Source organism: Micromys minutus, assembly GCF_963924665.1.
Source record: "Micromys minutus genome assembly, chromosome: 6".
Classification (NCBI taxonomy): domain Eukaryota; kingdom Metazoa; phylum Chordata; class Mammalia; order Rodentia; family Muridae; genus Micromys; species Micromys minutus.
The window spans coordinates 41920240-41944300 of NC_137975.1; the positions used below are offsets into that span (position 1 = coordinate 41920240).

At 44.5% G+C, this 24061-nt stretch overlaps 1 protein-coding gene across 16 annotated transcripts in view; it reads right to left on the bottom strand.

Moving 5' to 3' along the window:
• Positions 1-10634: 10634 nt before the first annotated feature.
• Positions 10635-24061, bottom strand: part of KIAA1217 — a 281476-nt gene continuing 268049 nt past the window's right edge. For 12 of the 16 annotated variants that reach the window (XM_080918242.1, XM_080918241.1, XM_080918239.1 and 9 more), the window contains 5 exons: positions 21771-21890; positions 17743-17820; positions 16029-17630; positions 15404-15526; positions 12942-14735 (listed from right to left, as the gene is read on the bottom strand). In XM_080918242.1, the coding sequence (XP_080774368.1) occupies positions 14238-14735; positions 15404-15526; positions 16029-17630; positions 17743-17820; positions 21771-21890 (2421 nt within the window). In that variant the 3' untranslated portion in view covers positions 12942-14237. Of the gene's footprint in view, positions 11835-12941; positions 14736-15403; positions 15527-16028; positions 17631-17742; positions 17821-21770; positions 21891-24061 lie in introns of those variants that run through there. The other 4 variants (XM_080918236.1, XM_080918235.1, XM_080918234.1 and 1 more) reach the window with 2 other exon arrangements.

Genomic DNA, 24061 nt, shown 5'->3' on the forward strand with positions numbered 1-24061 from the left:
GAGCTATGAGATTTCCTCTCAGTACTGCTTTCATTGAATCCCATAGGTTTGGGTATTTTGCGTTTTCATTTTCATTAAATTCTAGAAAATACTTAATTTCTTTCTTTATTTCTTCTTTAACCATGCTATCATTTAATAGAGCATTATTTAGTTTCCATGTGTATATGGGCTTTTTGTTGTCTTTGTTGTTATTAAAGACCAGCCTTAGACCATGGAGATCTGATAGGATGCATGGGAGTATTTCAATCTTCTTATATCTATTGAGGCTTGTTTTGTGACCAATTATACAGTCAATTTTGGAGAAGGTGCCTTGAGGTGCTGAGAACCTTGAGGTGCTGAGAAGAAGGTGTATTCTCTTGTTTTAGAATGATATGTTCTGTAGATGTCTATTAATTCCAATTGGTTCATAACCTCTGCTAGTTTCAGTGTGTTCTTGTTCAGTTTCTGTTTCCATGATCTTTCCATTGATGAGAGTGGGCTGTTGAGGTCTCCCACAATTATTGTGTGGGGTGCAATGTAATTTTTGAGCTTAGTAGGGTTTCTTTTATGAATATGGGTGCTCTTGTATTTGGAGCATATATGTTAAGGATTGAGAGTTTCTCCTGACAAATTTCCCTCATAATGAGCAAAAAGTGTCCTTCCTTATCTTTTTTGATAACTTTTGGTTGAAAATCCACTTTATTCGATATTAGAACGGCCACTCCAGCTTGCTTCTTGAGGCCGTTTGCTTGGAAGGTTTTTTCCCAACCTTTTACTCTGAAATAGTGTCTGTCTTTGTCTCTGAGATGAGTTTCCTGTATGCAGCAAAATGCTGGATTCTGTTTGTGTATCCAGTCTGATAGCCTATATCTTTTTATTGGGGATTTGGTCCATTTATGTTAACAGGTATCAAGGGATAGTGGTTGCTGCTTTCTGCTATTTTTGCTTTTAGAGGTAGAATTGTGCCTGTGTGTCTTTCTTCTTTTGGTTTTCTTGCTTAGGTATTTTCTTGTTTTTACTAGGATGTAGTTTCCCTCTTTGCATTGAGTTTTCCACCTAGTAGTAGTGGAATTCATTGTTGTGCTGGGTTTGTGGTCAGATATTGTGTAAATTTAGTTTTGTCTTGGAATATCTTGGTCTCTCCATCTATGGTGATTGAGAGTTTTGCTGGGTATAGCAGCTTGGGCTGACACTTGTGTTCTCTTAGGGTCTGCATGATGTCTGTCCAGGATCTTCTAGATTTTATAGTCTCTGTTGAGAAATCGGGTGTGATTCTGATTGGCCAGCCATTATATGTTACATGACCTTTTTCCCTTACTGCTTTTAGTATTCTTTCTTTGCTTTGGGCACTTGACATTTTGACTATTATGTGTCAGGAGGAATTTCTTTTCTGGTCCACTCTATTTGGAGTTCAGTAAGCTTCTTTTATGCTGTGGTCATCTCATTCTTAAGGTTAGGGAAGTTTTATTCTAAGATTTTGTTGAAGTTATTTACTGTGCCTCTTAGTTGATATTCTATTCCTATTATCCTTAAGTTTGGTCTTCTCATTGTGTCCTGGATCTCCTGGACATTTTGGGTTAGGAGCTTTTTGACTTTTGCATCTTCTCTGACTGTTTTGTCTATGTTTTCAATGTTGTCTTCAGCCCCTGAGATTCTCTCTTCCATCTCTTGAGATGCTTGCATCTGTGACTCCTGATTTCTTTTTTAGGTTTTCTACCTCTAGGGTTGTCTCTTTTAGTGTTTTCTTTATTGTTTCCATTTTTAAATTCCATCTCAATCTCTTTGGTTCTGTTTTCCTCTAGTTCTTTGAGTTCTTTGAGTGTTTTTCTAGTTTTCTCTCTAAAAGCTTCTATTTCTTTATGCTTTTCCTCCCGTTCTTGTTTAAGGATCTCTATCATCATCTTGAGGTATGATTTCAGGTCGAGTCTTCTTTTTCTGGTGTCCCGCGCAACCGTCTCGCCTGCAAGAACGACGCGGCACACGAAATAGAATCCTTCTGCGGTAAACTTTATTATCCTCGAGAACCAGCACTTGTTACACGTGACGAAAAAGACGGAGAAAACCAAGAAATCCAAGAAGACGAACAGGACGAACAAGACGAACAAGATCCACGAGACGAACGAAACCAACGAGAGAGAGGCGGAACTAATTAGCCCGTCCCCTTATAAAGGGATCAGTCCTTGCCTTGGACGTGGAGCCCCCTGATTGGCTGAAACTCATCAGGCCCTATGACGCCACGGGAGAGGCAGAGCTCAAGAAGTGGAAAGTTACCCAGCACGTGCGCACATGGCTTGTTTACTGCTAACTCCAGCCGGATGTCGGCGCCATCTTGTAATGGAGAATGTGCAGGCGGCGCCCTACATTCTGGAGTGATTGTCATTCCGCTGTTTGCTGTGATGGGAGAGCTGGGTTCTGGTGTTGCCATGTTGTCTTGGTTTCCCTGGGGTAAGTTCTTTTGCTTTCCTCTTGCCATCTTGTTGTCTGTGATTATATGTGGCCTTGTTGTCAGTGATTGGTTCCTGTCTCTCCCTGGCCTGTATCCCTGGATCTTTGCTGTTTCTGGTGGCAGATGGCCTGAGCCTATTCTGCGCACATGGGCCCACCAGGTGGAAACAGAGACCCTGAGGCAGGATTCCTGCTCCCCTGAACCAACTGGGGGGGTGGGTTGGATTTTCCATATCCTTTGTAGGGCTAGATTTGTGGTCAGATATTGTGTAAATGTGCTTTTGTCCTGGAATATCTTGGTTGCTCCATCTATGGTAATTGACAGTTTTGCTGGATATAGGAATCTGGGCTGGCATTTTTGTTCTGTTAGTGTCTATGATGTCTGTTCAGGATCTATGAACTAGCTTTCATAGTCTCTGTTGAGAAGTCTGGTGTAATTCTGATTGGCCTGCCTTTATATGTTACATGTCCTTTTTCCCTTACTGCTTTTAGTATTCTTTCTTTGTTTTGAACAGTTGGTGCTTTGACTATTATGTGTTGGGAAGAATTTCTTTTCTGGTCCAATTTATTTGGAGTTCTGTAGGTTTCTTGTATATTCATGGTCAGCTTGTTCTTAAGGATAGGGAAGTTTTCTTCTATAATTTTGTTAAAGATGTTTACTGTGCCTTTTAGTTGATATTCTTTACCCTCTTTTATACCTATTATCCTTAGTTTTGGTCTTATTATTGTGTCCTGGATCTCCTGGACATTTTGGGTTAGGAGCTTTTTGACTTTTGCATCTTCTCTGACTGTTTTGTCTATGTTTTCAATGTTGTCTTCAGCCCCCGAGATCCTCTCTTCCATATCTTGTAATCTGTTGGTGATGCTTACATCTATGACTCTTGATTTCTTTCTTAGGTTTTCTATCTCCAGGATTGTCTCTTTTTGTGATTTCTTTATTGTTTCTATTTCCATTTTCAATCCCTTCACCTGTATGACTGTGTTTTACTGTAGTTCTTTGAGTGATTTCTCCTGGTTCTCCTGTTTAAAGGAGTTATTCATATACTTCTCAAAGATCTCCATCATCATCAAGAAGTATGTTTAAGTCTAAACCTTTTTTTTCTGGAGTTTTGGGAAATCTACTACTTGCTGTGATGGGAGAACTGGGTTTTGATGTTGTCAGGTTGTCTTGGTTTCCACTGCTTGGGTTCTTGCACTTTCCTCTTGCCATCTTGTTGTCAGTGACTGTAGGTGATCTTTTTGTTTCTTACTGGTGCTTGTTTCTCATGTGGGTCTGAAGGCCCATGGACTCAGGAAGAAGATTGCTCCTGGGTGGGCAGAACAGTGACTCAGTTCTGTGTTTGTGGGCTCAGGTGTGAGAGCTCTTGTAAAACTGTTCTGGTAGCTCAGCACTCTGTTCACAGGTCCTGAGTCCTACTGGTGGAGACCCGGCTCTTTCTCTAAGCCCAAAAGGACCCTTTTCCAGAGAGCATCATGCTCCCTGCACTCAGAAAACTCCTGGTGTTCCCTCTCTGGGCCATGGCCTCAGACTTACCCTTGGTCCAGGTGGAAAAGTACCTGTGCAGTTGTTCTGGGAGCTCAGCCTTCTGCAGGCAGATGGCAATGGCTTTAAATGAAACCAAAGATGGTGACTGAAGGAAAGGATGCTACAGTTATTTCAGAGGTAGTTCCATCTTCAGAAGCCCAGTGAGCAGGGCTGAGGGGTCGGGGATGGGAGTGCTGAGTGTGTAAACAGAAAGAAATCAGAGGAGAACCGAAGTTGTCAAAAATGGTATAAAGCCACCAGCCCAGATTTCTGTGAGTTCAGCCTGCATGAAGTGATGTTGGAGACAAAGGGGTGATCCAAGAGCTGACCTTTTTTTCTGAAAATGGCAGACCATTTTGTTTTTGGCCTTGTTCCACTTCTGACCGGATGATCAGAGGAACTGCTTGCCACCTTTTGACAGGAGCCACACAACTGCAGTAGAGACATCATTTCCTGCTCTCTCCTCACTTCCTATACCTCATCTTCAGGAGTCCATCCCCATTAAGGTTAGGATGTGCTTTTGTTCTACGTATTTGTATTGAGTTACATAGAAACAGGAGGCACCACACAGGTCATTATGATGCCACTCAACATGCAGTGTAGTCTTTGAGTACCAACACATTTGAAATATCTCAGTTAACTATTGGGACTTTCTGGAGACCAAGGAGGCCCCAGGCCGGTGCCTTCATAAGGCCAGATCTAAATCCCCATGCAAAGGGCCCTGTATGCTATGAGCCAGAATTCTACAGAAAGCACAAGGTATAGAAAACCCAAGCCTGATTCTCAAGGCACCATGAGGACAATAATAAATAAGGTGCTTAAACATTCTGACTTGACGAAGGTGCACAGGACAGGGTGGTGCACAACTGCAACTGGAGTACTCTGGAGGCTGGAGACAGGAGTTCGATGACAGCCTGGGCATATAGGGAGTCTCTGCTTCTAAATAAACAAATAAATAGGTAAAATAACATTGTTGAGAATCTGGGGGTGGGGTGGGCACAAATGATGGCCAAGCCAAGTCCTTCCTGTGGGAAATAACTGGTTGTTGTGGCAGCAATGGCCTCTGTGTTTGCCTCTGGCTTTTCTAGGAGAGGATGCTGTCCCTTTAAGAATGACCTGGGAGTCTGGGGAAATGCCTCTTTCACTTTTCTTCTGAGCCCTGATAAACCCAGCTGCCAACTTTCTGCAGCCCTGTGGGAGGGCCATGCTGTCAACATTGAGAAGCTGCTCCCTGAGTGGCTGCCATCTTGCAGTGGGCTTTCTTGGATTCTGCTGCTTCTGGGTTGCATCTCATTGATTCCTCTTTTACTGTCATGCCAATGGTGCTGGTGGAAGATGCTGCCCTAGTTTTAACTCACCTTTCCTCCGCGTCGCAGCCTTCCCTCTCACCACAGCAGAGGCTGGGACAGCAGCTTTCTCTGCGGGGCACAATGACAGGGTACAAGAACCAAGCCTAGTGAAGGGTACTTCAGAGTGGAGCAGGACTGCCACACGGGAGAGATGGGAAGATCTGTGGAGAGTTTTCTTCTACAGCAATGAAGGCAACCGTGGCATTTAGTGAGCCAGGGAAGCTAGGGACCCTGTAATACTGTTCCTCATAGTGTGGTGACCCCCAGACATAACATATTCGCTGCTACTTCATAACTGTAATTTTGCTACTATTATGAATTGTAGTGTAAGTACCTGATATGCAGGAAATCTGATCCCTGTGAAAGGGTTGTCCCATCTCCAAAGGCACTGTGGTTCACAGGTTGAGAACTTCTGTTTTAAACAGTGATTCTCCCTTTCAAAAAAGTCCCAACACATGACTTTGAGTCTGAGCCCTTCTCTGAATGTATTTTCATTTGTGGCTGAATTTTGCTGATGATGCATGCCTGTGACAGACATCACGGTCTGGGATCATATTTTATTAGTAAATGGGTTCCCACTCCGTTCTCAGCTCTTCTGTGGTATTCAGCGGCGCCTGGGTGTCCAAAAGCCTGGGAACCTGGTGGCTCTGGGATGTGTTGCAGACCCAGGGACCCCCAAGCCAGCTCTGGCTGCCCATTGTACTTCTCCACCCCAGAAGCAGTGTTCCTGCGGCCTCCCACAGCAGTCAAACTTCCCTTGTCCTGACTTCCCAAGTGGCTGTCTGGACACCCCAGCTCCCCCATTAACCCAACACCCGCTTTTCTCACTCCCTGACTGTGCTATCAAAACTCTATTCTTTTCAGCTTTTCTTCAAAGTTGGTCATTTCATCTCCTTCCAATCTACATTTAGGATTTACCAGGCCCCCCCCAACCCCCACATAAAACAGGTGTGGGGGTGGGGGGAGAGCTGACCTGTCTGCTAGAGCACACAGCCTCAGCGCAGGTACTTCCTGCCCCTGAACCTAGTCCTGCCAACGACAACAGAAAAACACCTGAGACCCAGTTTTCAGACTTTGCTTAAATGCTTGTTCTTCCTAACAGGAACACTTGAGACAATGTTCGTGTTGCTCAGTTCCAAAATTCTATGCCTCTATTTTATATGTTTATTTTCTCCCTAGTATTTGTCATTTATGTCTAAAAATTTTCCATTTGTTTAAATTTTCTTTAAGGTTTAAAGGTCATCTAATCTACTCCCACAGGTCAAACCAACCATACTGATAAACATTATTCAATTCTTAATTAACAACCAGTTTCCTTTTACAGACAAGCTGTTACTGCCTACTCCAGACACATAATTAACACGATATCTCCTTCCTCAAGACTTAAAGGATGCCTTCCAGGACTAAATTCCTCTAACACCCTTGCTTTTCTAAGATCATAACAACAGACCGTGATGCGCTCCCAAGCAAACCATCACAGGCTTAACACAGGCTACCCAGTGCAGACATCCCCCTGCTGCGGCTCCGCTCCTCTGCTGTGATTATCCCACCGGTTTATCTACAGTCCTGCTCCCACAGACCGAGCGAGCCGAGACTGAACGCCATCACCTCAAACCTGCCTGGGACAACAAAGCCGCCTTCCTCCAGACACCTCATCTGACTGAAGGCTCCCGAGACACGCTGAGATCCACAGATGACGGCTGAGACTCACAGAGAACAGACTTGGGACCTTCCAGCTGCAGATGAACTTTCTTGCCAAAGTCAAATAGCCACTGAACTTGAGGAAGTTACATGATAGCAAGGGAAACATGATGTCCAGCCAGATTAATCAAATGTTGTTTAATACCGATGTTAATACCCTCAGACTGTACAGCCCATGGAACAATACATGGTTCAATGATCCTTTATCCTCCCAACCCCCACCCTCACCCTTCCTTACTCCTCTGGCTTGGTCGTGCTTCCCCTCCAAGCCTGTTTAGTGTTTTCTTTTGATACTTCAACCCCACCCAAAATTTTTACTACAAATGACACCTCCTTTTTTAAAAAGTAAAAGGGGGAGCTGTGGGGCTGTGGGTGGTGAAGGGTACCCTGATTCCCGGTCAAGATAAATTGAAGCCCTGGGGATCCTAAAGGATGGCGGGAGCTTTCTAGCCTCCCAGGAGATCAGGCTCCCCTCATGTAGCTACAGCCCCCACAACCCCCTGTAGAGAGGTTCGAGTCCTGTAGGTGATGACCCAAGTCCCTCCTCCACAGGTGAGGATGTGACCACACAACAAGTAGAAACAGGACCACACCCCCAAATATGCAGATGAGGTATTCCCCAAATTCTCAGGCCAAGCTGGTACTCTCTGTCAGACTCTGAACCATCCGATCATCTGAGAGCTTTAAGAACTGTAACACCACTGCCTGGGAAGAGATCTGCTCTCCCGAAGCCGCCCCGCGGGAAGCTCCCCTGCAGCCCCCCACTGGAGTCTCCTGCTGGCTCAATCCAGCTGCGGAGACAGAGGCGGGCATCATCACCACCAGCAGAGGTGGTGAAACCGGTCCTGAATTCTCTCCCCTTCGAACCTGGCCAGACCAGGTTCTCTGTGTGAGGCCTCTGGAACACGGGCCCACAATACAAGACTTTGGCTAAAAGAAGAAACTTACATGCAACAGAATCTAGATTCCTTTTCTCATTTGGAAAACTCTCTGGGTAGAGGCTGTAGTGCTCCTTCCCAGACTTTCAGCTGACAAGTTTCAGAGCCAAGACCACAGAATCCCTTCCAGGAGGCCCTTACTAACAGCACCTCACCCGCTGAACAGCGTTAACCGACAGAGGATCCCCACGCTGAATAGTGAAAGTGATGCACGGAGGACCGGTTCTGGCAAAAGGTCCCTGCCCAGCATCTTGGAGTTTTAGATGCCAGTATTGGGCTGTGAGGAGAGGGGTTGTGATATGAGGCCAGGTTTGTACCCAACTGCATTTCCCTCTTAACAATTAATGGCTGATGACAATGCCAGTCTGGTGAGCGGTCTTGTCACCAACCTTTTGCTGAACGGGAAGGTGCCGGAGCTTGAAATGCAATAACCCTATAGTGGCTGCTTTTCTGCAGTGAGCTTCTTTGTTTGAGCTAGGGATGGGAAACACCTGTCGACAGCATTGCCCTCCACTGAACCTCCATGAGTCGTTCCACTCCATGCAAGACACCCAAGCTTCTTTCCATACAGCCCAAACCTTACCAGCCTAGGCTGGGGTGCAGTGAGACCAGGAGGGAGGGCAGTGGGGAGGGTCCATGGCTGAGAATGGGAAGACAGCAGATCTAAGCTCCTGCAGTATCATGCCTGGCTCTTACTAGGTGATGGTTGGCCATTACTGCTGCTGCATTCACAGACTCAAGGAAATCTCAGGCAATTAAAATGTAAGCATTTTGTGTGGACTTAAGGTATCCCATGTAGTGTCTCTACATTCTGGAGACAGAATATGTGGATCACAGTTTAACTCTCCTGATCTAGGGTGGATGAGCCTCTGCTGCTAATCTGGGTAACATGGAGTTTGGACAGGACCCTAGAGTGTGGTCCAACACGTAATTGTAAATTTACTTAAAACAATACAAAACTTTCATTTAGTCTGTGCATGACAATATCAGTTTGCAAACTTACTAGCTTGGACACATCTGTCTTCTACTCTGTAGTACAGATCAAGGGCTGGATGGTGGGCCTGGTTAGGGCTTGTTTCCTGGCTGGCGTTACTGTCTCTTGTACAGAAACTGGCTTCTGTGCTATTGGATGGTATCTCTGGCTTCTCTGTCCTTCCAATAGATGCTGGGTTGCTCCAATGTATTAGCATTTACAGAACCCCTAGGAAACTGGTTATCATTACAGGAACATCCAAGAAGAGGGCGGTTTACAAATCTGGTTGAAAGGAAGATGCAACCTGCTCCAATGGCTAGGTCCCCCTTCTCTGGGGTCTGGCCTCTGGTACTTCTCCCAGAGATGGGCAGGGCTTTGGATGAATTGGGAACTCACACCCTGCCCTAGAATGTAACTTTGTAAAATGACATTCTTGCATCCATGAGTCCTATTTCTATTTCTCCATGCCTGTATAAGGATGCTAGTCATGGCAGCCGTACCAGTCAGGCAGACCTTTTGATGCCGAGACAGTATGTGAAAGTTCTGTATTGTCCCCAGGAAGGTCAAATGACACCAGCTCCCTGAAGGACAGAAAGACGTATGCAGCATTTGCTAAGGCTCTAAGTCCCCTCCCTGCCCATCAGTGGCTTGTCCACCCCAAGATTCACCCTCAGACCCCCGGCAGAAACTTCATAGGGGCCAAATAGTATCATGGTTCTCAATGAAATTGTGCTAACAATAAACCCAATCTTTTCTGAGTGTTCAGTTCTGACTTAATTTTTGTATGGATCGTATTTAATCCCACAGTCCTGAAAGTTAAATCCCAGCACTGTACCATATTAACAGATGAGAAGTCTAAACTGTATTTAGATTTGTACAACTAGAAAACAGCATCTAAGAAACAGTATCCACCCCCTAAGCCACAGACTGGTTCAGTGGAATCATATGTTGTTCAGCACTTGTGAAATGGCCATGTAGCCCATGGTAAAGATCAGAAGACAAATTTTGAGGTTCACATTACCCCTCCCACATTTATATATGTACTGGGTAATAAAATTAGAGCACTACGTTTTATGATGACTTTACCAGATGAACCATTTTGCTGGTTCCATGAAGCTTAGAAATAAGTCTGTCAAATTTATTAGATTAATGACTACCATAAAGGATTCTTTTCTTATAAAGTATGTATGTATGTATGTATGTATGTATGTATGTATGTATGTATTTGTTATGTATACAGCGTTCTGCCTGTATGTATGTCTACAGTTCAGAAGAGGGTACCAGATCTCATTACAGATGGTTGTGAGCCACCATGTGGTTGCTGGGAATTGAACTCAGGACCGCTGGAAGAGCAGACATCTCTCCAGCTCCACCACAAAGGCTTCTTAAGCAAATACATATTGATAATTTAACAAAACCTGAGAAACCAGTTGCTCTAGGCACCTACTACCCACTTTAGATGTTAAAGTGACCAAGGTGGGGTCATGATCTATATTGAGTTTTAATTTGACCTTGAGATCTTAGTACTAGAATGTCCTTAAACCAAACAGCAGCTACCTAGGATGCCCTGTTAGGTTTTGCTGTATAGCCCTGTGTAAAAAGGAAAGAACATAAAACACAAAATACACACAAGAGAAGCAATTTATTATTTAAGGATTTTGAGTGTTGATGGGGTTGGGGAAGAGCAATAGTGTGTGGACACAGAACAAGGCTCAGCAGGTCATGAGTAGGTGGAAGAGGAGCTGGGGGCCATGCCTTGATGTCCCTGGGCCTTCAGCTAGACTTTACAAGCCTTGGGCGATAACCATTAGGCTTGATTGTGGTTAGCAGCTGATGGGTGTGTTGGCTTTCAGCCGGTGAGGTGAGGAACCAACCGAAAGAGGAGCGGATCTTAACTAGCTACTTCGTTGGAGTAAAACTGTGTCTCAGGCTAACGATGTCAGACTTAGAAATGGGTGCTGAGCCAATATTTCTCTGCTGAGGTACGGGCAGCAGCCTGGGCTTTCCTTTCTCACAGGAAGAGGAACACTCCCTCTGATGCTCTGGAGAGGCAGGCAGTGAGCTGCTACGTTTGGGGCAGCCTTGAGAGGTCTTCAGCCCAGGGAATCTGCTCTTGTCAGCCTTACCTGGCTCAAAGGGACCACGAGCTTCAGGGCTCTGCCGGAACTCTGGGAAGTATGATATCAAACTCAAACCCCCAGCCCCCATTCTCAGCCCCAGCCTGTGGGTAGGTGTGTTAGCTAAATTCCCAGCGAGGCCATAAATGGGAACAAGTAGACCAGCATGAATTAGTCACAGAGAACAATTACAGTTCCGGTGTCTATAAAGTCGTGCTCTCACGACTATGGGACCTGTTGGGAAACCTGGAATCTCGTTCACTGAAACAACTTCCCAAGTGCTACTGACCGTGTGGCTGCCATGACTGTTGTGAGGAGGGGTCTCTGAAAGTATTTCTGATGAAGGCATGGTGTCGGGACGCCTGAAAGCTGGGGACACACAGCAGGGTGCTGTAAAGTGTGGCACTATTTGGACTTTACATCTAACCACCAAGTTAAATCTTTTTGCATGTAAAAAAAAAAGATGAGCAGGTTCCGGGTTCCTCAGGCAGTTTGTGGAGTCTGGGAACTTTTATTATTAATAACTCTCTGCCAGTATGCATGTCTGTCTGTCTGTCTGTGCATCCATACATGCAATCTTGGATGCTGATCCTCAGGGTATCTCACTGGCCTGGACCTCACTGGTTAGGCTAGACTGGCTGGCCAGCTAGGCTCTAAGGATCCGTGGGTCTCAGCCTCAGGGTTGTAACATAGGGCATAGCGCGACGCTCAACTGCTTTGTGGATTCTGTGGGTCAAGCTCAGTTTCCCAGGTTTGCAGGGCAAGCACTTTCCTGACTGAGCCTTCTCCTCAGCCTTCTTCCTCTTTCTGTAAATGAAAACATATGCTGTGTTGCATGTACATTTCTTGTAGACCAACAAGATATATTAAATATGTTAATATATACATATATTAAATATATAATATGTAATATATAATACACACATTGTATGTATATGTACATGTGTGTGTGTGTGTGTGTGTGTGTGTGTGTGTGTGTATGAACTCCAGGCTGGAAAGATGGCTCAGTGGTTGTGGTTGAGAGCACTGCTGCCCTTCCTGATGACCCAGGTTTGATTTCCAGCACCCACATGGAAGCTCACTGCAATTCTATGGAATCTGACGTCCTCTTCTGACATCCACAGACACCAGGAATGAATGTGCTGCATAGACATACATCCAAGCAAAATACCCATATACGTAAAATAATGATTTAAAAAATTAAAAATTGGCGACTAAAAAGAAAAAACCCAACCTACTGATAAAGACATGTTCTTTTTACTTTTACTAGAAATTAGGAAAAAGAAAATCAAGAAAGAAGCAAAAGCCCCTACAATAGATGAGTATGCAAATCTGTGTGCAGGTTTTTTTTTTTTTTTTTTTTTTTTTTTTTTTTGTTTTGTTTTGTTTGTTAGCCAACCTCCTGGTTGTGTATTGCCCCAGTGCTGATTGTATTTTGATGCTAATTCCGCTTCCTCAATAGGGGCTGCTGCCCTCAAGAAGAGTGAATCTCCTACTCAGGTGAGTGGACCACATGATTTCAGGAGAACCTTCTCTCCATTTTAACTGGCCAAATAGAGGCTAGAGCCTGTGATTGGGCAGTGGAAGGGAAGGGTGGGGCTGGAGGTTTTAGAGAGGGGGAAGAGAGGAAGGTGAGAGGAGATGAGGAGACAGAGGAAGACAAGGAAGAGGAGGTGGAAGGAAGTTGGAGCAGAACCATGTGGCCTTGAGAAGCCGCAAGTAGCAAGGGACTCATAGCTGGGGAGTAGAGTCGTGGAGTGGTGGATCTATCTGCCTAATCTAGGCGTACAGCTTATAAATATAACAGAATTGTGTGCTCTTTGCATGGGCTTATTGGGGTTGGAGATTTACGGCAACACCCCCACCCCCATGCCCTAGAGAAGAGTCAGGCAGGAAAGGAGGCTCAGACAGTCACACTGTTGATTAGTTTATTAGGAACTCATCCTTCGCTTTCAAGGAAGCAGCACTGTGTGAGTGGATGTGGTTACACATTACTTAGATGCCCTCAAAGCCGAAACCCTGGGGCAATAGTTACATCTTTGTTAACTGGAAGTCGTTATAGTGACAAGGTACAAAAAATAATGCGCATGCAGCCCTTTATTTAGCTTGGCAAAGTCTCTGCTTACAGTTCCGTATGTTACATGGCTGTGTTATACAAATACAGTTATTTACAAAACCACCCTAACTGTGCAAACTTGTTGCTTTTTAAAAATGTGTGGATAGTCCCATTTCTGCCCATCCCAATATAGACTCTTAAAGCATGCATAAAAATTAACTTTGGTGTGGGAAAACTACTCTATGTGCTGTCACATATAGTATTTTGATGTCTATTTATATCTGTATATTTACAAAAGTTCCTCAGTGTACAGAACCATACAGAAGTGTCCATTTTAAAATCCACAATGCAATGGTGTGGGTTACCAGGTCTAAGAAAACATAAAAAGGGGTTAGATAGTGCAAAGAAAACGGCTACAGAATACTCATAAGTTTTGTCTTAAAAAAAGAAACAAGGAAGAAGAAAATAAAAAGAAATCAAAGAAAAAGAAAATTAGCTGGCTTGCGCTAGCAAATTATCCTAGAAACTTTTGACGGCAGTGCAAGAGTACTGAATTTCTTTCTATGGGCTGAAGAAGCTCATTGGCTTAGAGTCTAGCACGCTACTTTCAAATGTACAACATTGTAGTATCAAAATGTTTTGGCAAAAATGATCTTGAAAGGAACCGTGAAGTCTTGACAAAAATAGAAATCTGTAATAAAGCTAAATAACACTAAAATAAAAGAAAATATCGTAATATATGCTTTACAATTTATATAGTCACACTTGTGTATTTCTCTGTTTGCCTCTAGTCTCCGTAATGAAAAATACTTTTATACAAAACATACTGAAATTCTGGAATCATACATGTTTTACATGCATAGTACAGTCAGCTTGTCTCAGACATGTCTTCACTCTCCTCATACTCTCTCTTTGTATAGCACATGCTTTCTTCATGTAATAGCTATGGAATCTAGACAGTAAACACGGTATAGTTACAACAGCAACAGTAGAAAAAAAACAAGCTTTACTGCAACCTATCAACTCTATACTCTGCATGAAGCCTGAACAATACAGCAATATGGTACATTCTCTTGTGAAAACGGCTGTTCCAGAACTGCTAAAAAATAAAGACAAGAATGTAATTCCGCCTGGTGCCTAATAGGATCTGGCTTTTAAGATGTTTCCTTTGCTGTGGATGGGGTGGCTTTGCTTGAACTTCCATTCTGTGCTTTGTAGCTGGCGAGGCTGGGAGTGTGGATGGTCCTGATACTCCTGGCACCTTGATTCAGGGAGGTGGGGGAGGCAGGGGAAGGAGGAGATGAGGAGGAAGAGGAAGTAGGGGCAGCACGGCCATTTTGAGTCTGAAGTGCGAACGAAAGGTGATGGCCTTTACCTGCATGAGGCGGGCTCTGAAACTTTAAGGAGCCATTAGAGACAGAAGGGATGAGGGAGGCGGAGTGAACGGACCGTCCTGCCTGGGGGCTGAGAGGGGTAGAAGCAATCGATGGTTTAGTAGCAGGTGCATTGGGGAGGTTAGAGCTGTCACCACTAGCAGAGGGCAGAGAACTGCTTTTCCCGGAGCTGGGAGAAAGGGCTGGAATCTTAGAAGCAGGTAAGGAGGGGGAAGTAGGCTTACAGTCCCCACCAGCTTTCTTAGCACTTCCATTAGCCTGCAAACAAAGATGGTGAAGACACTCTGTCAGAAAGCCAGCAACACGATCAATGCACAGGGCCTGGCAACACAGACCTTCTGAGCATCATTCAGTAAAAGAAAAACAACATATGGTCCGATGCCTGAGCTAAGTTCTGTGCTTATCTGGACCGGGCGGAAACCACCCCATGCACATAGCAAAGGAGGTACAGAAATGACAGAAAGGAAGACGACACCTCATTCATTCCACAGCCCATCCCACTGCTGCCGGCCATGCATGGGGATTGTCATGGGGTTTCGAGTGTGAGCATGGGAGAGTTAATGTGACTGAGTGCAATGCAGTCAACACGGTGTTAGTAGTGGTGGCCTAAGAGTAGTTGTCAGCAGCTGGTTGATTTGTCTCTGTTTCCCAAGAGGATTAGATGACACTTTACATTCACCAAAGAAACTGCCATTGGCCTGGCACCGTGTGTTAACAGTTAAAATATGAAGTCACAACGTAAGCATGCAAGAGGGTAGTGAAAAGTTTAACACAGGTTTATTTAGACTTTCTCCATGCCCCCAGATCCAGGATGTCTACATAAACGATCTCTCATAGAGAAAACAGTATTTGGTAGAAACTAAGTCAGCGTCTGGCTTCTTAATTGCAATAGTGTCCATCCAAAATTGGGTTTAAGGTAAAACTACCTGACGGTATTGGCGGGGATCCTGTAGTTTGGACTGCTTGCTGGCTTTATCCAGGCTTCCTGGTCTGTTCTTAGAAGTCATGGGGATTGGCATCCGGCTTGTCTGTGGGGTGGTACTGGAGCCCTGTGGGATAACCAAGGAGAAGGGAAGACAGAGAGAAGGATTATTACGGAGACGACCCTACTGTGTGCAGAGAAGATCAAGTGAGAAGCTAGTGCCCTACATGCAGGACAGACCCAGGAAACACCAACTGGGTTAATCAGAGGAATCAAACAGAATCAACAGCTCACTACCGATCAACTGGATTTTAATGTGAGTACCAACAGGACGTGGCTGACCCAGCTTCTTTATATTGACCCAACACCAATCAGCAACAGAGGCACAAACAGAATTGATTAGCTGTTAGACACCTAGTTGCCATTGTTTACGGAAGGCGACGGAGAAGGGAGAAAAAGACGGGTACATGACGAATAGACAAAAACAAAACAAAACAAAACAAAACAAAAAAAAACAACCGCGAGCCACCTGAAGGGAAGCGATTAAATCACAAGACACCTTTTGCTACTGTGATTATGACAGGCTTAAGAAGCAGCTGGATCTTTCCATTTTCCACAGACCAAGATACCTTACGTGAAGCTGAAGATATGGACGTGGGGGGCTCTGGGGCAGGGGGTACTTCATCCAGAACTAGCAAAGACCGGGGAGAGACCTCTTGGGCTATGTGGGGCAAGTTTGCACCACAATCTCTGTTGGAAGAACATGGGGTATCAACTAGGGTCCTGGGGCTCATTTCACTGATTGTATTTTCAAGTTGCTTTATGGTCTGCTCCAGGCTGTCCAGTGTTTGGTAAGTAGTTTTCCTAATTTCATCAGTCCTTGATGTTGGAAATGTGCCCTCATGGCTGAACTGCTCTTGCCTCCTAGCCACTGTTTTGAGGGCATCTTCAGGCTGTGACCGGGTGATTTCGAACCGCTTGGCTTCTTTGTGCTGTTTCAAAGTGCCGTCCTCTTCCTCCTCCTCATAGACCACCACTTGCAGGGTTTTCTTTCCTGTTTTGGTGCCTGTGCGGATTGCCTGTGTAAGAGCAGCAAGCTGCTTTTTAGGGAATTTGAACTTGAACTTTTTCTTGGGGCTTTCAAACTGGTCATCAGTCATGTCACATTTACTTCCCAAGTCTGGAGAATCAGCTGAGCTAAGCTTTCTCTGCTCAGCTTTATGAACTTCCTGGCTTCCTGGAGTCAGTGACTCTGCAGACCGGGTGTGGGGCCGTGATTGTGTTTCTGCCTTTTGTTCCATCCTACCACTTCCTGAGTTAACCTGCTCCTGGGACATTTGGGATGAGGTCTGGACTCCAGTGTTTCCGATTTCATCCTCTTCTTCCTCCTCCTCTATCTTTTCCTCTGTCAGCATTCTCTCTAGCTCCTCATCACATTCCTCAAAGATGGTTGAGAGTCTTTTATATGCAGATCGGATGTCCATGGGTTCATCAAAAATGATGATAACTGGTTTTTTGTCCAGGCACACAACCGGCTCTTCCCCGTCAGTCCCTCCTTGCTGAGACACTGTCTCTTTCCTTCCATCAATATTAACTGTCTGTACATCTTCCCCCTTTTGGCTCACTATATCATGGACCTCCCCGCTGGACAAAACCTGGACAGCAGTTTTGGTAATCATAAAGGCGATGTTATCAGTGGCTGTGTGTTCCTCACTGGGAGAACTTGGAGTCGATTCTCCTTCCTCATTCATGTTCATATTAGGGTGCCTGCCCGCCTTAGATCTCAGAACAACTTGGCCATGATCTGTCATAAGAACATCTTGATCTTGGGTTTTGACATCGTTAACACTGAATTCTGCTGATCGAAGTGGGGGAGAAATGGGACTCTTATCTATGTTTTCTTGTCCTTGTTGGCCTTTCTCTTTTATCCTTCCAAAATTTAACTTCTGATTCTTGGTGTCAGAAATGGCACACTGTAGTCCCGAGACCTTAGGCCCTTTGTTGATTTCACCTTCTAATGAGTTCAGGCCAGTGAAATTAAAACTGACCTTAGGCACATTTTTCTGGGAATAATTTCTACCGTCTCTGAATAAGTTCTTATTGGGTGTGGAAGTTTCCTCCATGAAGGTGTCAGCTCTACATTCTGATGTTCTTGAGATGCCAGACTTACTATCCACTGTGGCTCTTTCCCACTTGGGGGGGCCACTAGGTCTCAGAGCCCCTGCTGTAACCTGAGAGGCAAAGTGGAGAAAGGAAATCACACACATTAATCCAGAAAGACTCTGCAAGGGGATGTAATTAAACTGCACGACACCAATTGGAACCCACATGTGGCAAACTCACCTTTTGAGATTCCACTTGGGGGTCATTTTCACATTCAACATCAGATTTTCGTACATCTTCATGGAAAAATTCCAAATTCTGGTAGAACAGTGTACGACATGTTACTCCACAAAACCACATGTCCCCCCAAATTGGACTATAACTATCATTTAATCATGTTCCCAAACATGCGGATGGTCCAAGCACATGTATCAGACACCAACCCGACGCCTACAGCTCTCTGTTTACCTGGAGCTGCTCTGATCTCCAGCATCCAAAACTGCCCTATGTTTCCACAAGAGAAAAGTCTTCATTAGCAGAATATTGCAAGTGTTTCAAACTTGTGGGTGAGCAGGTGAGAGAATAAATGGAGCCATTAACAACTCTCTTCAACACCTGCCTGTCCCTGTTCTTAGCAGAACCAAAGGCTGGGCTCGCAGGAAGCGCTGGAGAGCGAAGAGATTCCGATACACATCTGCCTCTACCTATGTGGCTTTCAACAAATCATTTATTTCCTGTCTCAGGGTTTGGTCTTGGTTTGTCTACAAATTTAGGAACAAGAGCAGATTTTTAAAATGTCCCTTCCAATTCTTGTACTGAAATCAGCCCACAGAGAGTTTCTGTTTGGGTTGACATAAAAAGCATTTTTCTTCTGTGGTCCAGTGACAGATCGAAAGTGTCTTTGCAGGTTCTAAATGTTATCCAAATAACCTTCAAATTGGTAAGAACCTTAATGATCACATCTAAATTTGCAGTGATAATGCTTCATAGTTTGTGGCCCTGTCGTCCTCAACAACAGGGACAAGTCATGACAAATGGGTCATGGGGTAATCCTGTGTGTGAGCATCTTAGAGTGTACTCAAACCCTCCAGATGGCTAGGCTGTCACTGTGTGTGGCCTCAGGATGCTCTCACAGATTCAACAAACTAGCACACACAGCTGCTGTCTGTATAGCCCGGCCTACTGCATTACAGTGGGCTCTTGGCTTTCACATAACTCTAAGATCCTGACGAATGTATAGAAAATTACATAAACCAGCGGCAGCTTTGATTACCCCCATCCCTTCAGGTATAGGCAACTGTGGTAATTTGATACACACGCAGCAAAGTAGACCTGTTGAGACCACGGAGCCACCTCAGCAAAACTCTGTGATGCAGGTGATTGAGGCCAGTTAGGATCTCATTGCACCACCACTGTAAACATGGCCCACTGCTCACCAAAATATTACACTGCACAGTGCACGGTGTAACCTAAACACAAAGAGAGCATCCGAGGCCACGGTGATGGCCATGATGCCCCAGGCTGTGTTTATTCTCTGCATTTCATGATGCAGCTCTTACTCTTCCTATTTTAAGGTGTCAGATGTTTAGGGGGCGTCTCACTAAGACTTAGGATTGAAGGACTAAACAGCAGTGAGGATCCAGGTAATCAGATCATTTCACCCGAGGGCACAGTGTTCTAGCCTGGCTGTAGCTCCAGGCCCTGCACATCCTAATATTGGGATATCTTCTTCTCTAAGGGTACCACTGCTGACCCTTCTAGCTGCAGAACACCAAGAGGAAGTCCTGTCTTGGAGAAATACAATCCCAGTGATGGCCGTTTGGTTAAAGCAATGACAGCATCACAAAGCACAGTAGCCCAGGCTATGCCAAGGCTAACCCTGCTGCCCTAGTTACGAGTGGAAGGAACAGTCACACGCATTCAAGTAATAACACATGGACAACAAAGTCAGCATTAACCACATGGAACACAGTTAATCACAAAGTACAAGGCGCACTTGCCACCAGCCACCTCCTGTTAGCTCATCCGTCCCCCATGAGGCTTCCCCCAAGCAGGGACTGCTGCAACAGAATGTAAGTTTTTCTGTGAGATTTCAAATTCAGGTTACAAAGCAACTAATGTCACACACAAGACTTTCAGAAGGGTGTTAAATGAGGATCCAGCCCAAGGTTTCAATTCCAAACATGGAGTTAGCATATATCACTAGGACCCAAGTAAAAGTTAACTCTTTGAATCCAAGGAAGGATTGGACATGACTAAATTCAGGTCCCCTGCTAAGCCCATTTACTGGAGGCTGGGGGTCGGGGGTAAGGGTAGGAATTGGGGTTGGCATCTGTGTTGGTTGCTCGGGGCCATAACATTATCCACTGTTAAATACTTCCAGTCTTACTTGTATATTTAAATCTAATTTAGGAGCAGAACTACTCCAGCAGAGTACTTTGTTTGTTTGTTTGTTTTAATCACTGGATTAGAAAAAGGAAATAAATGTAGGAAAGCGAGTGATGAACTTCAGGGAAATTCAGTCACAAATGCCCTAGAAATTGACAGTGATTTCTTAGTCTTGGATGGCCATGTGAAAGACAACCAAGCCCATTTAATATCTGCTAATGGGCCCCATGATGTGGATTATATAAACAGTCAGGGAAGCCTGCTCCATGCACGTGGATAATGAACAGAAATTAGAGACACAGTCATGAGGAAACTATAGAAGTGAGGTACCAGGCTGGAGCGTCATAAGGGGAGGAGGAAAAACTGCAGAACGCTTAAGTTATGGAAGGGTAGATGAGTAGGCCACAGAGGTTAATAATGACAAAATTGGGGGATAAGTCTGATAATTGTGGATATCATAATAACCATAACAATAAGTGCTTCATCTACTGAGCTTAATGACTCAGAATGACTACCTACCCTACAAACCAGCCTAGTGTTGGGCACTCAACAAAGCCCATAGCAGCTTGCTCCCAATCAGTGCTCTCGACGGGTGTGCACTTCAAACTGTGAGACAAGAACCCGTTACAACATCAGCACCAACTCAAAAGTCTATAGTGAGACTGTGATCATCACAAGGAACCCTTGGGATGTATGAGTTTCCAGCCAGTGTTCTAGAATGGTCTAAATATGACATACCAAGCCCTGCTAGGGGCCTTCCACAAATTAGTAGTAATTAAGGCTATATAAGAAAAGTTCACACACTGAACAAACAAGGTATTTCTTGGCTATTTCATGGGTTCAGTTTTCTGAGTGAGACAGCTTTGCCATCACTGTCTAATGACCTTCCGGAGCATAAGGACACCCTCTGCCTGCTGAGAGTTTCATCGGTCTACTGGGGACAGGTTAGTCACTTCACACTAGGCACTGTGATGCTGTGGGGCAGAGCTGAGCAGGTCCTCTGAAGGCTGTGTTACATTTTCCCTCTGCGATCTGATGCATCTGCCTCACTGAGCTTGCTTAGGTAACAGCCAAGGAATCAAAGTGGAGTATATGGTAGGCCACCTTGCAGTTTCTTTTAATTAATATTATTTCTCTTTATTTAAAGTAAATGAGTGCACCCCAGGTCTGAAATGTAAGTTTCTAGAGGGAAACATTTGAACCTGAGCGGGTTAAACTCTTAATTAAGGTAAGATGGCTCTGAATTCCCAAACCTCAAATGCTCTAGAATCAGCTCCACACTGAAGCTCGAAGTCTGGCTCCAAACAGCTTTCTATTCAGCATCAGGTTCTGCTACACAGCCCTGATGCCTCTCTGAAGTCATGAGTAAAGTATTTTAGCATTAAAACTAGACTTAGTATTTTGGAACATAGACTTACAAAAACGGCAGTAATTTGCAGGGACCCTGGTTTGCATACGTCAATGTGTATATAGGTATGTTTCCGTGCTTCCAGGCTTCTATGAGATATGTTGAAAATAAGAAACAGTTGTACTTATTTGGTTGCTATTTTCTGGCTTTTTGTTTGTGTTTGCTTTTAATGAGTTGGTCTAGAAACTCTAGGAAGGTGTGCCTTCTTTCGTTTGGGAAGCTGTTGTCTTGCTTTTCCATATGCTATTGTGTGCCGCTCACAGGCCGCCATGCTCAATCTGAAAAGCCAAGGTAAGTGTTTCTAATCTCACTCTAAACTTGCATCTCTGTTAGTTTAAGAAGAAAAGGGTGAGAGTAACACAGAAGGGCCAAAGGCCAAAGGTCAAGTGCAAGAGCGCCATGTTAGTAGCAGAGCAGGGGTGGGGGCAGGGCTGTCTCACTGTGTGGTAAGTGTATAGCTACCACATGTTACCTTCTTCTCCTTGGGTGGGGCTGTGGCGCCTGGCCTAGTGTCTTTAAGGTGGCTGTCAGCTCGGGACTGCTCAGCATGACTGTTTGGATTTACATCCATAAAGGAACACTTCTGGAATGCCTAAGGAATTAAAATACTGAGGTTAACAGGGATTCAGCTGTACAGAGACACAGGGTCCCCAGCCCTGAACTTGCATTCAGACTCCTGCTAAGAGGCAGCATCCTGTAATCCTGTACCCACAGGGCCTCAAGCTAGCACTGGGACTGAGCTCTAAGCAAAAGCTTCCTTATAAAGATGAAATGGACAGAGCCCTTAAAAACTATTAATACCCTTGGACTGGATGTGCAGTTCCATGACATGCTTAGCAGGCATGAAACTCAGGCCTCAATCCCTCGACCCTTTCATGTTGGGAAATAGACACACACATTAAGATGAAAAGACATCTTTACATTCCTCATTTCTTATCGGCTTTATTGAAATTATGTATAGGAAGAAAACTCACAAGATGTTTTAAACTTAAAAAGAACTAATGTACACGTGTTCCTTCTCTCAAGCAGTCACAGATCTCAGCCTGCTCTGTTCATTCACAAGTAACCAGTGCTCTTCAGCACCACACGGTCCTGAATGGCCAAGGATGCTGAGCTCTGGACATCACTGTGGGGCCAGCAGCTGTATCAGGTGAACAGGGTCAGGAAGTAGTAGTTCTTAGATGAAGAGCAGAAATATAGCTTCTGTCTACCAGCTGATGGGGTTGGGGACACCAAGAGAGTCTGCGGGCACTGAGGTAATGGAGGACATTTGGTAACTCCAGAGCTGCTGGGCACCAACAGTCCTCAAGGCTATGGAGCAAGCAGCCAACACAACCAACCACAAGTGCTTCCAGGTCTCCCTCAAGAGAACTAGGAAATAAGAATCTCAGGGCTGGAGAGCATTCCCACATGAATGCTCCAGTAATTCTAATATGCAATTAGTATTAAAAAGCACTTATTGAAATGAATGATCTTAAGTCATTGCCTAATGCCTCTTTATGTCAAATGTTGCTATCTGGAAACAACTCAGTGGGCAGAAAGAATCTGACTTTGTCAAGTGGCCATTGCAGCATTTGTGCTAACATCTGAACATAGCTGACAACAGGGTCCCTCCTCTGCCCTCAGTGGTTGTTCCTCTGTTCTGGTCATCTTTGTCCTCCCTGCTGTCTTTGCCTTACAAAGTCAATCTTGGCTTGTCCTAGATACGTTTGGCTTATCTACAGGCCTGCCCACTGGACCAAGCTATGTCCTTTGGCTGTTAGATGTTGGATTCCCCAGCCTCAAATTACTTTTGATGCTTGGTCACCTGAACACAGGACACTGTTTCATGAAACTACTCTAAAAAGGGACTGCTGGACCCACAGGGTCCCTTTCCCAGAGCAGGAGTGTCAATGAAGCTTGAGAATTTTACTCACTATTATAAATAGCCACTAATCACAGAGCAAGAAGCCAGATACCAGTTATCCCACTCCTAGGAGAGAGATCATCACAGTAGGCATTGAACATAAAAGACTCTGAATGCAGAAGAGGTCATCTTATATGATAGCTAGAAGCATCTATGACAAATGTATGTTTTCTATTGAAACATTCAAAGGTTTAATGGTTACTAACTATAAATCTGTTTTTTATCAATACAGTTCTGACCATTGAAGAACCTATGGAGTCTGCTTAGTGGAGGTTTTGATCCAGGACAATCTGTGGTTTTGGTGGAGTATTCAAAGGGTTCGTCACTTAACAGAACACCCAGAAGTCTCATTTTCCTCATAAAATGCAAGAAGCTCAATTTTGGCAGCTGTTATCGTGGACACCATTAAAAAAAAAAATAGACAAGACCCAGTATCACAAAACTGACATGGTCCTCTCCACATCATGTGAAGGATTATATTTACTGGGCTGCTTCAACCCACAGTGAGGAAGACAGGATGTTTTGGGGGTCCCACAAAGGGTGCAGTCTCTGAGAAGCAAAAATGTCCCATAAAATGTACAAGTTGAAAAATCCAGAGTATGGTCTAGAAATTATGTATGTATTTAATGAGGCGATTCCTCAGGACATGCTGTAGAGCAGAGGAACATTCATGACAGCACTGTGGGATGAGTTTGGAATCCACACTCAGTCCTAGCAGAGAGCTATGTTGTCACTAAATACTAAAAATGTTAATAAAATACTTTCTAATAGGCCTAGGAGAATGAGAAAAGGGTGGGGAGGGAGAATATTCTTACTACCTAGAACTAGGGAGGTCTATAAATGACTTTCCTATGTAA